At 38.8% G+C, this 17530-nt stretch overlaps 1 protein-coding gene across 1 annotated transcript in view; it reads left to right on the forward strand.

Moving 5' to 3' along the window:
- LOC118566191 (low density lipoprotein receptor adapter protein 1-like) overlaps positions 1 to 17530 on the forward strand; it is a 53391-nt gene that overhangs the window by 12214 nt on the left and 23647 nt on the right. Inside the window, exon 2 of the mRNA XM_036147601.1 lies at positions 3459 to 3591. Within this exon, the coding sequence (XP_036003494.1) occupies positions 3459 to 3591 (133 nt within the window). The remainder of the gene's footprint in view (positions 1 to 3458; positions 3592 to 17530) is intronic.

A 17530-nucleotide genomic window follows, 5' to 3' on the forward strand; every position in this document is an offset into this window, starting at 1 on the left:
GAGACTGTTTTGATAGCAATGGCGGCTCGTCGAGGAAAGCAAGCGTTAACATTGATGCTGCTATTTCTTCCGTGTTGTCCAATCTATCTAATATTGTTTCATTAAAAGAACATCAGAGAACGGCTCTGAAGGCTTTTGTTGGTGGAAATTATGTTTTTGCCCTTCTCCAGACCGGATTTGGCAAGTTTTGTTTTCCGGGGCGCGTCCACGTCTGCAGAGGACACGCAGACGCGGCAGTGTTGTAGTAAATTTAGAGACTCGTGACTTGACTTGGACTTGAGCACTGATGACTCGAACTTGGACTCGGACTCCCACATTTAGATCATTCTGACTCGGATATTGAGAAAAAGACTCGACTTTTTTTTTATATCATTAGGCTATAATTTTAATGTCATTAGAATATTATTGCACTAGATTTGTTGTGAGTCATGGGGGAGCGCTGCCCAACGCGTTTGTGGGAATCGCCCGGTGGACGGGCGAGGAAAATGCGTGACAGCATCTGCGGTGGCGGGCGGCCGGCTGTGTGCGAACCCCGCCTGCCGGCTGGCCGGAGCCACGGCGGTGGCCAATAGGCCGGAGCGTGCTTGGCTGCGAGGGCCGATCGACGCCGCTTGCGGCTTTAACATCCTTCATATGCGGCCTATCAGCGTACCTCGAGTCGCTGTTACACGTTCCATAACAACAATGTTTAAAAACCATGGTTAGGAGACGTCATAGACTTGGAAAAAGCAGTCATTTTACAGAGTAAAACCAAGGGTAACTACAGTGAAAGAGTGAAGGAAAACGCATATTTGCCCAACCTGTACCACGTTATATGACGTCACGTTCTAAAAATAGCTCGCTCGGGGAGCGCCATTATTAGTGCAATGGAATGTTACTGCTTCATGTCATACATCACACGTCACGGCATGTTCCTACAACGAACTTGGATCAATAGTGATTCTACTCGGACTTGACTCGGATGAGTAGCGGACTTGACTCGGACTCGACTCGCATTTTTTTGAATGACTTGGACTTGACTCGGACTTGAACACTGGAGGCTCGAACCTGGTCTCGGACTCGGACTCGAGGCATAGTGACTTGACTACAACACTGAGACGCGGACGCGCACCGGAGCGGTTAGCGGTTAGCGCAAACCATGTTAGGAGGCCTTTAGTCCTCGACGCGGTCGGCCCGGGATCGACTCCGACCCGCGGCGCTTTGCCGCCTGTCTTTCCCCCTCTTCCTGTCAGCTCACTGTCAATAAAACGCGTGCCTCTAGAGCCGCGTCGCTCTCATCAGCGTCACGGGTTAGCTTCGGTGTGAGTAGTTGAAATATCACGTCGATAAAGATGACAGACAAGTGGCTTATCCAATCATATGCAAGAATTTTTGTTAAGCCCCAGCCTTCAATAAAGACAATTCCTATGGCGGTGTCCCAGATGTATGTGAGTGGAGCTAGGCGGAGCGACATGCGTCTGGCTTCTGTCAGGTTAGCCATCATGACCTTATGTTTCGTACTTTATGTAAATCGGCATATTCTATTATTGTGTGTTGTGTAAATAGGCTGGAGTTTTTTCCACTGTCAAATACTTTTTTTTCCTTTGTTCAATAGTTACTCTGGTATATACGCTTATCTTCTACCCTTGGTGTTTCTTTAGAGCTAACCTTAGATTAGACTGATTAGCTCTTTTTTCTCTTTTTTCCCCATTGCTATAATTATGTGTAATTGTTCATGAGTTGTCACTGTGACACCCAAATTTCCCCATCGCGGGACATTAAAGGAATTCTTATTTCTGTTATTATTCTTAATCAGAATGCTGGTAAATATTCAAAGATTTGTTTTGCGCTGATTCTTCTCTGGATGGTTTCCATCTTTCAGAGCTGAAGTAATAAAGGGATATTTCACTTCTCTGAGGGGCTCTGGAGTACAAAATCTAATTTGCATAGACTGGCCAAAACTAGACTGAGTTATTCCACATGCCAAGTGAATTATTTACAACAAAACCTCTGTTCAAAATCACCGAGCACAAATAGCTTTTGAATAATGGTAACCAGAGCTTATCCTTAAAAGCATTAAAATAGCCCTTAAATCAAAGTCGGACAACATCTGCGTTGTTCCGGGGGGTCAGTGTCAGTGATTTCTTTACATTTTCCTTCCAAGCAGCGAGGCATTCTTGTAATCTGTCTTGATTGGTCGTACTCCAGGCTTTCTTAAAGTGTGTCAAACCATCTTCAGAAGAAGAGTAGTATATGCAAGGCATATTGTTAAGAAACATAGGGAAACCTGGTCAGGGTTGGAGAACCTGTGTCATCATTATTATTCTCATAGATTCAACTTATGTATTGGTGAATCATGTAATAATTTATGGACATTTTTTATTCCCTAATTTACTCTTTAGTCAGTTAGGTGAGTTGATTGGCAGCTTTTGAGCAGGCACCCTTTAAAAGGTCAGACAAAGTCTGCAAAAGTATTAAAGATTAATAGAGCTCAAAGTATACTACATAATGTGCAAATCTGAACAGACAGAATAAGGACTAGAATAACTAGTGAGATCTAAACTTATCTAAAGGAGCACCTATTATTTTCTGTGTGGCAGATCAGGGCAGGAGAGGAAAGTGTTTTGTACTGCGGACTCCTGAAAAGAGGTACTGTATAACCTTTTTATTCACCTTCCATCTCAAACCTAAATTTATCCGTTCATGAACAAATACTGTCAGCTCTGAAATGCAGTTTTCTTTACCCTGATGTTTGATTTATTATTATTTTTTCCATGCATTGTCCTGTGTCTGTATCAGAGCTTGTGGGCACATTTTTTCCTCACTTCCAGAGGTAGAGGTATCGATTTTAAAAAGCGTGGCTTCATATTATTAAACAGCGCTCCACATCATATTTCATATTGATTTTTCGTTCCCAGGCTGTTGAGAATTGTGCTATGGAAGGTGTAGAACACTTTCTTGTGGCTCCTGGTAACAACGTGCTGCAAAACCTCTTTAAAACTTTCGAGGATAAGGACACATCTTCCTGTTGGCGTTACCCCTCCACAAGCATAATAATTAAAGTTTCTGTTATAGCTGCTGACTTCTACAAACGTTATCATTGCTGCCCTTTTTCTTCTTCAGCAGTCTCTCTCTGGACTGTGTTTAGCAGCGCTTTCCTTGCCTGAAGTGAAGTGAATTATATAATGGAGAGAAACTGAGAGATGCTATCGTGGGAGAGGTGCATGTTTAGTCATCTGCAGCAACACGTTTACATATTCACAGCCCAGCTTCCTGTGTGTCCATACAGTGAAGCCTCAACAGCTGAGGGCTCTGTCTGTTTGATGTCCAGGGCAGCTGGCTGTGGATCAGGTTAAAGTGTCCACTCAGGTGTGAGAGCCATAATGTTTTTTTTTCCCCCCTGCTCCACTGTGAGCTTTGTCTGTCTGTGTGGCAGAGAAATATTAAACACTGCAAATATCTTTTGTTTGTGTGTGCAGGCGTGTGTTTGCATATCAGCTCAGCCCCTCCTGTCCTGCAGAGACAAATCCCATTTCTATTTGTGCGCTTTTGAAAAATTCAACTCCCCGCACCTTTCCCCGAGACACGATGTCCCTTTTTCCGAGCTCAGCGGTAAGAGCAAACACACCCACCCCTAAAAATAGCCTTATCCCATCAAGCTGATGGTGGGGAACCTGTGCAGCTCAGTGCTGTCTAGAAATGTTTTGTGCATGCTGATGCGGTTTGGAGAAAGGCTGCCGGATTTGAAATGCAATTAGCTTTTACCTGATTTTGTTATACAAAAAAAAAAAAAAAAAGAACTGAACATGTTTAACATTGAACATATGGATCAATACGTTTTGATCCGCTTGCTTAATTTGTAATGTCGATGTCCTTCACATCAGCAGAAGGAGATTTGGAAAGTTTTTCTTTCACCCCCTCAAGTTGCTTTGTATAGCCCGTACAGAGTATTTAAACCTTTCTGCTGCAGGTTTACAACCTTTGAGGGAAATGAGAAAGCGTTAAATAAATGAATGATTTTCGGGATACATTATTCTCTCACTTCTTCTGAATATTTATCTTTACAGCACCCCCTGCAATTACTTGCACCCCCTGAGAAAGATGGATCAGAACTTTTTTTTTTTTAAATAAATGAATCTGTCATAGCAGTAACATAATCTCAAACTGAAAAATTCAATTTGCTGTAGGTCTCAAGCGATGAACTTAGGAAACCATTTTTTTCTTTTTACTACCCTCTTCCCTGTGCATGGTGGCAAGATAAACACGGTTCCTCATCCAGCCTTGTTCGACACAGTTCCAGTCGCATATCTGCAGCACTGAGTGCAGATATGAGAAAGTTTAGCAGTGAACAGTGACTCAGACTTTGACGCTCCTTCCAACAGCAGAACCAAAGCACCTCGCTCTGTCGCTGTCTTTTCCACATAATCCAGCACTAGAAGCGATTTTTAACCAGTTCAGCTCCAAAACGAGGGCGAAGCTGCGGTTTAGCACCTTATTTTAATAGCAGCAGACTGGCAAGTGTATCATATAACGGCTGATTTGGTGAAAACACAAATCCGACATTTAAGTAATGTTTCCAAATTGAAGGCTGGATTTAAAAGAAAAGCACAGCTGCAATAAAAGGTGATTCTGACATCTTTACTAGGTGAACCAACGTATTTACAGGGATCTGTATGTCCTTCCCAAAGACCACAGGAAATAAAAAGATATGTTTTTTTTTTTTATTTTGATCATTTGTAGCTCTAAAGAATTTTTTCTAAACAATTTTGTGATTATGAAGCAACATGTTAGCGTGTTAACTTGGGAACATTGGATGTTGGTTGCTTTTTTAAAAGTCAATTTTGTAATTTCCTAATCTATAGCTAAAGCACTTACATTGATTATCCTGTTACCTTGGTGCTCCAGGGATAGGACACCCAGGAAGGTGAGTTATCTGGCTGTGTACTACCACCATCCATCACACAGCTGGAAGGGTCTGAAGTGCTTTATCACATTAGAGAGGGTTTCTCTGGGTTACCCTCACATATTAAAGTGTTGCAGAGATATTTGATCTCAACTGCAATTTGCAGCTCTCAAAAGGGACTTTTTTCCTATAACAATCAATGGGAAGATCTCAAAGTAAGGTCTTGTTTGACAAAAAAAAGGTCTTATAGGATTTTATTTGAGTGAGGAAAACACAATCTTTAATATCTGTGTTTGCATGAAGAGATTTCTCTAATGGGAGCTGGTCATAGTTGAAAATGTTATAATCGGATGTAATAGATCTCTGAGAGAAAGATCTTTGTCAGCAAAAATACTCTTGTGGCCTGTTTGAATATTTAGTTAATGGACAAAAAACATAACAATGGTCTAATACCTTTAGTGTTTGTATTGGTAAATGGAGTAATTTTTTTTTTTTTTAAACTTTAGTTCTGGAGGTGTTTACTCTTTCTCTATTGAACCACTGTTATTCCCCCAGGTAACATAGTTGTTATTATTGATGTCATCATACTTTAGATTTTTAATTGTATGTCAGTGCTAACTTTTTTTCAATAATACTAACAGCTTAGATATATATATATATATATATATATATATATATATATATATATATATATATATATATATATATATATATATATATATTTATTTATTTATTTATTTATTTATTTTTTTTTTTTTAATAAACTGATCTTATGTGCACTTAAGTCAACATTTGCCACAACAACCACTGCAGCACAGATCTATAAAATTGATTTACGGTTCTTTTAAAGGACAGTTACAGGGCGAATCACTGCTGCATTTATTGACCTCTGCTGTCTAAAGGCTGAAAACATCCTGTGTGACAAACATTCTTCTTTCTCACTCCTCTTTACTGTGATGTTTTTGATTTATTAGTGCATAATGAAGCAGATAAATTGCCAACATCTTAATGGGGTTACTCCCGCTTCTTAAACAAAACACTAATTTAATGGACAATATGAGTCCTTGTTTGCTTGGCTAAGCAACATAACACAATAACTTTTTATTACTGATGGCTTTTTAGTTTGTGGATTACTTTTAGGAGTTGTGATACATCGCAACATTATGACATTGGAGTTTTGACGCGTTTTTATCTGTTTGGCAGACCTGATGTTTGGAGTTAAAATCCAAGGTTTACTGGGGGTTTAATGCATAGTTGTTATCTGGACCATAGAGTAATTTTGTCACACTGTTCAAGAGGTTAGCCCAACTAATTAATCAACTAATATAATTGTTACTCCATAAACAATGGAACAACAAAAAGTGCTTTTTTGATAATTATTTATTTTTGTATACTCTTCAGGCCAAAACCATTCAAAACCCTGGCAGATTTATATCAACGTTATTTTCACTTGACCAAGAAATGTGTTTCTGATTGTAAATGATACATGCATCTCTTAAACAGTAAAAAAGAAATGAAAAGGGTAATTTCATTTTGACAAAATCTTTTTTAGGAAAAAAAAATAGGATGTTGAAATTATATCATTCTTAAAAATCAATAGGAAGGTCCTTTTAGCAATCCTACCATTCTTAAAATAGCTGAGAAGCTTTATGTTTCAACTATTATTTTCAGCATTTATTTTGGCTGAGACCAAACTTAAAGGAGACAAACATGCTTTGAAGTGCAGATTTATTTCTCTGCTGGTCTCTGAAGTTCATGTGAACCCACACTGGTCTCAGTGCCTGCCAGCAGGAAGCTCCCACTCAGTGGCAACACTGAGTATCCATTCCTGAATACAGTCATGTTTTAAAGATGCCAGAGAGAAACCTGTACAAAACAACAGTACACTTGAAATTCATGTCACTTAGGAATTGATTTGCATGGACTCATGCACAACTCTGGTAACATGTCATTGGTTATGTCTTATCTGAGACTATATTAATGTTAATACTGACATATATACTGACATTCACCTAAGGCTGAGCATTATGCTTTCTTTAAACATTTAGGATAAGTCTATGAGCTATACCAAACATGTTGATTACATTCTTTGCTTCAAATTATTCTCAGATATCGAGATTTCAGCTCCCCAGTTTCACCTAATTTGAGCTCATTTAAAATGTGGTGTTTTAAATTTTTGCAAATTAGCTGTAGCTAGATTACTGCAACTTTTTGAAACACCAACAAACATTTAGTTATTGACAAAAAACAGCTGGATGTTGTTGTTTTTTTTGTCTTTTTAGCACTTGGACAGTTTCTAGAAGCAGTAGAGGCCCAAATGGAAGTACAAAAACCGTCAAAAAGTAAATTTTCTATATAAGGTCACCTTTGATTGCATTCTCATAGCCAGTGTAATACCATAGAAAGTCCTTTACTGGTCAGGCATCATATCCAAAATTTCATTATTAAGGCCAAATTGTATTTCCCAGTCTGTTTTAATGTATGCTTGACAGTGAAGCTTTTACCTCTCCACTCAGGTATCCATACAGAGATCTCGACAGAGATAAAGGGAGGCACTAAACTCAAAGTAGGTAGCAAAAACTGTGGGTCAGATCGTTAGCAGAAGATAAACAACAACACTTGCTTTTCAGATGTACATTAAACAGGATCAGCTGTTTCCCTCATTCTCTCAAAAACAGGAACATAAAGCCTACATTTATATGCTTAAGTGATAAACAACTTTACTTTTTCATCACTTCTGTTTTAGAAGGTTGGCAAGCACATTTTTGTACAAAAATGAGACCATAGTGAAAAAATAGATTTTGATTGTTTTTTTCCCCCTCTCATTTATGATAAACTAAAGAGGTCCAGAGCTATCAAACCACATTCTGAATCTGTTCTTTGTCTGACTGAGGAAGTCACGCTGGGATGAAACTACTCTTTCTTCCAAATAGGATCAAGGCACACGGGGTGAGTTGGATCAAACAAACTCAGAGATGCATGGCTAAAATTTGGCAATTATTTCTAAAATCTTCTAGTAATAATTTAAATAATGTAACTGCACGACCATGAAAAGAACAAATAAAATGAATGAATGAATAATTAGAGTTAACTGCTGAATTGCTGAATATATAATCGGAATCTGTCTTAATGGCCAAGATGCTTCATGCAACAAGGAATTTGACTTCTATTTTGCTCTTAAAGAAGGCATTTTAAGTACAATGTACAAATGAGGTACATGAAAATATTTTTCTTACACACAACTAAAGAGTTATAGTTATAGTTAGTTAACCAACTATATGGTTGGATGGGTAAAAATAAGCATATATTTTGGCAACTGACTTTTTAAATTTGTGAGGGATTGATCACATTTCTAGGGGTCAACAGAATGGGGAAGTAAAGGCAGATTTGCTCCCCCACTTTTAGAAAAAAAAATGGAGCAGTTGCTCCACTTCCTCTTTTGTTCATGCCCTTTAGCTGAGTGGCGTTCATTGTTTCCACCAACTGTGACTACGCTTTTATCATCCCGATCTTCACAGCAAAATGTCTTTGGGCAGTCGTTAAGTTTTTAACAGCTTTTTAATAGCCGGCTAGTGCTTGAAAATCAAACTTTTATTCAGTTCTGTTTGTAATGTAAAAGCTGCATTGAAATAAAACAAAACAAACTGAAGTATATAAACACCCTGGGGATAAAGGCAGAGAGCGATGATACTGTAATTGTAAGGAACAATCCTGTGTCTGGGAATCAGAGCTCTATGGGTTGGATTAAAAGCAAACACAAGATAAAATCATTGTCGGCTTATCTGCCTCAGTCATCCCCCACCTTACAATACTAGCCACACACCAACTGTTGGAGTCTGCAGAGCAAATATTAGCCCAATTTTCACACCAGGATGCCCGCTATAAATAGAGTGCAGAAAATCATCCAGGACCAGAACCTGCAGGCCTGTGCCGGATTTTAATTTGAGGTGCATAGTGACGTAGCGCAGCTAAATAACCTGCTGTTTTAATCCAATTTCACCCTGTGGACTCTTAAAGTGGAGAAGATAAGGCTCCTTTACTGCTTGACGTGTAAACATCAGTTTCCAATTAATGATTCACAGAGTCTTCAGAGGATGCTATTTTGCAGCAAATTTGCATAATAGCTGCAGAGAAAGGTAATTATTATTCAAGATATAGTTTGCTTTTTCAATCCAAGAGATATACTTTATTGCCAGTCTCTTCTGTCTTATTTTTCTTTTTCTTTATCCTGACTTGTCTGACCTAATATAAAGCCCAAGCATATCACCTTACAGGCTTTCTCCTGCACCCTTTATATTTAATGTCATTCTTTAAAAGATTACTAATTTACATTGGCCCAATTTGCTCATTCTAAAGAATTCCCAGGATCATTATGATGAGTAGCGGATATAAAGAGATGGAAGTGAAAGCCTTCAATAAGAGCTCTGCTGAAAATGAAATTATGGTGAACGAGACATACGTGCTCTCATTTATTCAAGGAGCTCCAGGGAATTTTCTGATTGAATTATGTTGCTCAGTAGACCTTGTGATCACTGTAACTGAAATAAAAAAAATTACTCAATATACAGAAACCCAATGAATAATGTTGAATAAAAATGTGTGTCAAGAAGATAAAACAAAAAAAAAAAAAAAATGCCTGACAGTTGTAATTGTACTATTTATGTGTGTGTACATTTAGATTTTAGTGAACTTAAAGTTCAGCTGTAAATCTTCTCTGATGGAGAGAAAAAATCTGACCCAACTTTTATTATTACAATTTTTTTTTGCTTGTTCTTTTTACACAAAATGACATCACAAAGCCTGACCATTGTTCATCGTCAAAGACGAGCAATGAAGTCAACAATCTCGCCACAAGCAGGAATGTCAGAGGAATCCGTTATCAATAGCAGGTATTTTGTGGTATACAGGGCCAGTGGACCAAACCCACACCAGATGCCAAAATTGGTAATTGTTCGATATTATGAAATTACAGAGACTGGACTGCAAAGGTGGCTACCAAGGAGATTACAGATAAACAAACCCTGGAGGACAGAGCCTGACATACTTGAACTGGACAGAATGACTGTTTATAGGAAAATATGTGTCAGCACATCTGCGTTACAGCATGATCCTCTCCACCAATGTGATGAGCAGAACACTGATGTATTGTTACAAGCCCCTGAATGGGTGGACACAATATTTCCTATTTAATATCTGTGTGAAAGAACAAACATGGTTCTCAGGTACCAGTTGCGTTATGTTGTTATGAGAACCCAGTACTGAAACTGTAAATATTTCTCTGCCTTTTAGATTAAATACTATTATTACTATTACTACATAAGTCTACAATAGAAACACCACATTATCAGATAGAAGAACCAGGGGAGACCGTAAAGAGTTTGGTTATTTAACATAACATATCCCTTATTATAAGTGCTTAAGGAATATAACATTTCATACACCAAGACATTGTTTTCAAGCAGTTTGAGTTTGAAAATAGACGCCCAGTTTACGCATGTGAAATTGTCATTGGTAGCCTTATGATCTCGGTTTAGCCCAAGCACAAGCCTGCTGATGTCTAAAAAACAATAAACCACTCTTCCTTTAGGAGGTATGACTCTAACAATAACTGAGACTAACCTGCTATGATCTGATCTGATGACGATGTGGTGTGGCGTTTTATGAGGTAATTTGTACCTTGCTATTTTATGACAGCCACATAATTTTGGGCCTGTGATTGTGAGTAAAAGGTAAATTGTTAAATCTATTTATATCTGATTGCCACAGCTTAAAACAGCTCAGAAACAGAAACAGTTTTGCATGAAGAAGAGCATTTGTTACTGTATGTTGCTTCAGCACCAGTACTACTCTGCTCTAAGTCAGCTAACTTCCAGGGCGCCGAACAGGAACGTGGATGTACAAACATCATATAGTTTCTTTTTTCTTTTGTCCTTGGTCATTTTTCATTCTAGTATTTTGAATCATTTAATAAATCTGAAGCTTTAGAAATTAGTTTGCAGAAAGATGATAAGTGATAATTGTAAAAAAAAAGAAAAAAAAGAAAAGGTTGGGTAGAGTTATATTCACACTTTCAATATGGAGCACATGATTTTTATCACTTGATATTTAGATAATTGACAGAAAATTACTGGTCGTGTTATTCTGATGTTTCATAGTAAAGGTGTGTCGCTTGTCAGCATACCCTACTTATTTTGTTCTTGTTTTTTTATCATATTTTGAATTTATGTTTGGAAAATCTATTTGATATGTTGACGATTATTTATTTCCTGTAACATTGCTTTGTTTTTGTTTCATGAAGCATACTTAAAATCTCTAAAGTCTAAATAAGAGTCCCTTCAGTCTCTTTGTAGACTTAGTTTAAAGGATGACCACAGATGGCAAACTGTAGCTCTTGTCTGTACCGAAGAAATCGTATTGATTTGGGCTTATTTATCAGGGCATTTCCAAAAAGCTCAATAGTAGCAAAAGCAGTAAATTTTTTTTATAGCTGTCCTTCATGCTTCATAATAAAAACAACCAATGAGAGAAGTGTTGTATTTGGACAAGGACCACGGGCCGGAGTCGAAACCGGGTCAGCCACAATGAGGACTAAGTCTTCCACACAAGGCTGCTACCTCTGCACCACCAACATGCCCGGACCTTCTCTTTTAGACATGAATGTGTGTAAAGCACATCAATAACAAACATAAGAACATGGTCTCTGCCTTTACAGTCCAGAGAGCAATGATAAAAACGTAGAGGGACTTTCTGATATCAACCACAACCCATGGTCTAAAAAAATAAACAAGTTATTTTGTTGTCAGTATTCAGGAGAATGTGCAGCTGATGTTGTTATTGAGAGGTGTCAAGCTTTCTAAATGGATTAACACTGTGAAAGTGGCCCTTTGTAGATTTTGTTTAGTTGTGATTACTTCTATTCTCTAATCTTAAGGCTGGTTCATTTTAAAATTGTCGGCCGATTTTTCACAGCCTGAGAGACAGCACACATAACTATAAAAAAAAAAATCGTAGATTTAACAGGTTTGCTTGTACAGTGTGTGGTGTCCAGTCAGACGGGAAGCACAACACAGCACGCACAAACAGATTTCACTCAGGAACATTTGGGTGTCAGACGGGGAGTCTTGCTAAACCTCTCAAGATTAAACGAGAATTCAGACTAAATGAACATAGACGACGAGATATAACAATGCAGATAGTTTGTGGACTAATATTAACTGACAAAAATTTAAAAAGGAGTTGATTGAAAGAGTGAAGACAACACGAACTGGGGGCTTTATGTTTGCTGCACTATGATATGGAGGTGAGTTGTGTTTTGTTTTGTTTTTTTCTCAAGGTTTCCCTCATCACGCTATCTGATTGGCTACACATCTGTTGGATATGGGCTGTATGAGTGCAATGTCCGTTTTCCTGGGAGCTGCATGCTCACTTAGACAGGCTGGGACACAGGGCCATGGCACAACCTATCAGATAGCAACCCGGAGGTGACACATTATTTTACTGATGACATGTGAGGAGGTGTACCACCCTTGCATGGGCGTGCACCTAAACTTCTTTATAATGTTTAATGAAGGATCAGTCGGGGCTCTTGCCACATTCATTTACCTTGCGTCGTGTTCGATCAAGAGCCCGTCAGCACTGATGTGTCTGTAAACATTTCTCTGACTTTTTAAGAATAAACCAAAAGCTGGGGCAGCCAAAGGTGTTTCACCACCAACAGGAAGCGGTAGCTTTAACAGATACAGTCAATAGGCTGCGTGCTCGTTTGTCCTTGGGGAACACCAAGCACTCTAGAATATCGGGGCAAGACAATCCAACATATTGAATATCCCTGATTTAAAGTCGGAGTGGTCTCGACGTTCTTCTGAGCTGGCTAGATCACTCTTAACACACCACACAGGACAAGAATATCTTTTAAGATTATCTTAAGAGCCAACCTGACAGTCAGGTCATGTTGGAAGGGGGAAATTGGGGCAAAGATCTGGTTATTTATCCTGCCGTGTGAACCACCTTCTATCACATGATTAATAATCATAATATGGATTTTAAAATTAAGTTCTGTTCTGAGCCCGTTATCCCATTTAAAATGAAAAATGGAACCCTTTATCCAAATAAATCCCATCTGACTATGAAACAATATGCTGGTACAGATTCTCAGTCATCCAGGACATCCAAAAAAGGATAGAAATAGATTGACTGGACTTCAGTTCTTGTAGTTGAAAATATTTCACTCACTTAAACTGTTGCAAAGCACCGTCCTGCATATCTAATTCACATGCAAACTGGCCTCCCCTAACAATAAGGCATCATTAGTGCCGTTGATAGCCTGGCTTACTGGTCACAGGCAAGGTGTGAATTGTTCTGAAACTGACTGGGCATCAGGCTCAATGCTGGACTTAATGTTTTCCAAAGCTGAAATCTGAAGCCTCCTTGCACTGTTTAGATTTTTTTCTTCTTCTTTTAAAACCAATGGATTAATTTACTTCCCTTTCAAACCATCTATCTTCTCTGCCCTGAATAAGAGCAATTAGGTCATCTAGAGTATGCCTTATTCTTGGGTGTAGGTGCAAAGGTGAATTTTGTTCTGAGGAAACTATGAAACAAGCAACCCTGTTTTCAGCTTAAACTTTTAGGTAAAAAAAAACCCAAACAGTTTTGTGCTGATAAATTGTGAAATTTATCATCCCGATACCACCACCATGAACATGTTAGTTTCTTTGTCCTGTTGACCAGATTCCATTTCATCAACAGTGCCATCTATACAAATATATTTGTATTATTGATTAGTCAAAGTTAATTTGATTTCAAACTGTTGTTTCGATGAAAATAAAACACAATAAAATGTCTGGACTTCAGAATGTAATTTCTAGCACAATCATGTATATAAATCTAATGCTATTGGTGTGTTGACTTCATGTTGGCTAAAGAACAAAAAAGATAGAGAGAGCAATTACTCCAACAAAGGAGGCTTCTTCCTGTTTGACTAAATGTTTTGGATGATGCTGTGCTGCTTCAGCTGAACATGGGAATCCGTCTAACTTTTATCTGAACACTTTTATGGACTCCAAACACTTCTGAAGCCGAGCCAAGTCGTTCAGTCAGGCAGTTTGCAGGGTCCACCTCCCAGCTACCGCTGTGCTGCCAGCAATGGAGCCGCGGGTTGCCTAGCAGCAGAATCTATTTGTTTGGCTCCATTTACACAGGTTGCACTGCTAGGTGTTATTAATTTTTGCATTATCAATTCAGTTTGTCAATATAGCACATATATAAAACCAAATTAATCTCCGGGCGCTATACAAGACCAACAGGTCTGAATTCAAATCAAGAAAAATATACTCAGATGAAATCTATACAGGTTGGTCATACATTGTAATGTGATCCTAATTATTTTACACTACGATAACATTTCATTTACAATGTCAGCTGGCGAAAGTGTGACGGTGGCACAGCTGACTGTCAAGTCAATGAATCTTGAATAACCTTGTGATGACTATCCTGTTGATGTAAACATAGTATTCTTCAAACAGCGTGTTATTTTAAACACTTATGTTAAAAATCTGGGAGACCTTGTTAATCAGATGTTTTACAAACATATCAAAAATGATCGGGAAGCTGAAGCCTTAATTGGCACGGTATGAATGGCAAGGAGTTACGCGTGCTATAGGAAGGCAATATCCCAAGTAATGCAAAGACAGGATCATTTGCACGTGTGCATGTAAATTTAGTCATTCGTCTGGCTCTGGAGTGGTTTGCCCTGGCTGAGAGGTAACCAGCATCCCGGAGGGGTTCTCGTTAGATATTCTCTTAGGAACTACATGAAAGCTGGGGTTTTCTTTCATACTTTGTTGGCAGTAAGAGCCAGAGGAAGCAAGGATCCAAAAGGTAAAAGGTAATATAGGGGACAGATTTAAGCATGCAGTGAAAAGAATAAGAGCTTGAACGCAAAGACTACTTGGTTGTCCCCTTAAGGCAGACTCGGCAAACCAGTTTCATCCACCCCCTCCGCGCCCCTCCCTGTCACCCACGCGATCCCAGCCCACCAACCTTCCCTCATTGTGCGGCCTATTTTCCTTGTCAAGGTGGCGTCCCAGATTCTAACTTCCAGCGGATGAGTAAAACAGGGAGGCGACGCGATTACATCAAGGAGGATGAGGGGGTGTCGCTGGGGTCCTCAGTGCAAGCCGACTTCTTCTTCACTCATGCTGTTAAGCCGTGTTATTTTCTCCTATTAAATATTGTCCTACCAAATCACCTGTAGGGAAAAAGAAGAGGGGCGGCGTTATAAATTTTGTTTATTTCGACCCCAGAGCACTCACTCACTAAAACAAATTTCAGCATGTAGCTCGAGGACTCTGCTTGCCTGCGCAGATGTTCCTTTTCTTCTTCTTCTTATGTTATTCCTGCGTGTATTGGCCTGTGTGCTTCTGTTTGTGTTATTAATTAACCACCAGCGTAGGTGTCGAGCCAAAGTAGAATCCACCCGGGTGCAATTTTGACTTCTCGGAGCAAATTAAATTACAAGTGTGCCGCTCAATGAAACAGCTGCACGTACCTGAAGGCGTGAAGAGCACATGGTGCCCATTACGCAGCAACAGCGCGCCAACACGCCGCCGCACGTTTTAGTTTATTCAGCGTGGCGCCTTCGCTCACTTGAGTGGCTTTGTAACTTTAATGCGAATGCACTTGAGGCTTCCGTGTGGTAAAATGTCATCAGCTCGCGCCGCGCTGTCGTTGTGCATTGATTCATGGAGGCTGTCAGAACAATGACTTGTTTTTTTGTGTATGTGTACATAATAGAATCAGTGCCTTTGCCAGCATATGCTGGGTATTAAATTATTTCCAGGCTCCACTTTAGTAAACACAGAAATGTCAAATCCGTTCCACGAAAGCATGGACTCCTCCCTGATCTCTAAATTGAATCATCTAGATGAGTTTGAGCTTTAACGGTCTTGCACTCAGGTCATGTGGACACATAACGTCCCTCTGAAAGTTCAAAAGGCACAAATATATATTTTCCTTGAGGATTTTCTTCAACATGTTAAAATCCAATTAGCCACCCTTTTTCCTGTCACTCTTATCAGTCCCAGTCCCTCTTGCACTGGATGTATTAAAAATTTAAGCGCTCTTCTTGGGGTGGGGGGGTGGGGTGGGGGGGGGGTGATATATTGGAAACCCTGCAGCATCAACACAAAGCTCTTAAATAATTCATGGGTGTTTCCTAGTGAAGATGCAACATGGACTGTAGCCCTTACAGCATGCCTGCAGTGTTGGGACGTTTTGATAAAACCTGCATTGCTGTAAATGTTTTGACCAGGGGTTGGTGTGTCGATGGGTCCAAAGACCCTAGAAACCTGAAAGTTTTAATGAAAAAATTATGTTAAACTGCTTTTAAATTTACTTTTTTTGGAAACCCCAACAATCATACAGTTGAAAGGCCTTGGCTGCTATTCTCAAGGCATGATAACCTTGCGTTACAGTAAAACCAAGGTTTCATTGTATGATGGTATTTGCACAGAAATTTAAAACAATAATCTATATATTTGTATTATATAGAGCAAATCATGCCACTGCTAAAATCATAAAACATATTGATTCTTACAAGTATATTAATATTTCCTGTAACATTTATACACAGAGTTAAAAAGTGAGGAATAAACATTTGCAAAATTTTGCAGTAGAGTTCAAATGTCAATTTGGCAGAATTGTATAAACTGTTTTAATGTTTTGCTTTTTGAAGAGTAACACTGGAGTTCAAACAATGTGAAATTAACTGGCTAATTAGTTGGGCTAACTGTTCGGGTAGCCAGGCTGCTGCTAGCTGCAAAATAAATGTATTGATCATAGCTAGTGGGGTTTTAAAACAGCAAGTGGGGTTTTTAAACAGCATTAATTTTATGTAACAGGAGGGATGGGTGGCTTTCCTTTAGTTTCCTCATCTTCTCTTTTGTACAACCAGAAATATTTTCTTTAGGGCTGAAATTGTAAGTCTTGTGTGTAAGGCAAATTTGTGGTTGCCTTCTTTCAGCCAGCTAACTGGCAGTTCACAGAAACGAAAAAAAAAACAACGATAATATGAAACTGTAACTTAAAAAAAAAAGTTCTACGTTGCTATTACTGCTGTAATTAATGCTTCTTTTCTTATATAAAACATAGATTTTGGTATATTTTCTTTGAATAATGCCAATGTATGGAATAGTTACACGGAAAGTGACTGGAAGTCCTTTGTTGTTCCTCTTTGATATTAATGCAAAGCAGTAGTTCACAAAATAATGGCTGTTGACATAATCTGGGGGGCTGCTGCTGAAGTCTCATGCTGCCTGCTGAGCGGAGGCTTATGGATGCACACGTTTTCATCTGTTCGATGTTGTTGAATGAAGAACACTGGGATGAACGTTAACTCTGCTTTCAGCCTCCTGCTTACATCAGCCACATCCACATTTTATTCATTGTTATACAAATCCTTTTGGTCTTTGATAGCTGTTGGAATTCAAATATCAATTTTCAGTTTGATCAGAGCTCCATATAGCCCAGTTTTTTTTTAAGTAAAACAGATTTTCCTTTATTTTTCTGTGAATCAAAGATAATCTTCTCTAATGTTGCTGAAATTTGAATAGACCAGTTGATTCACACACTTATTAAACCTTAGGTTAC

This window comes from Fundulus heteroclitus, chromosome 15 (assembly GCF_011125445.2).
Source record: "Fundulus heteroclitus isolate FHET01 chromosome 15, MU-UCD_Fhet_4.1, whole genome shotgun sequence".
Lineage (NCBI taxonomy): Eukaryota > Metazoa > Chordata > Actinopteri > Cyprinodontiformes > Fundulidae > Fundulus > Fundulus heteroclitus.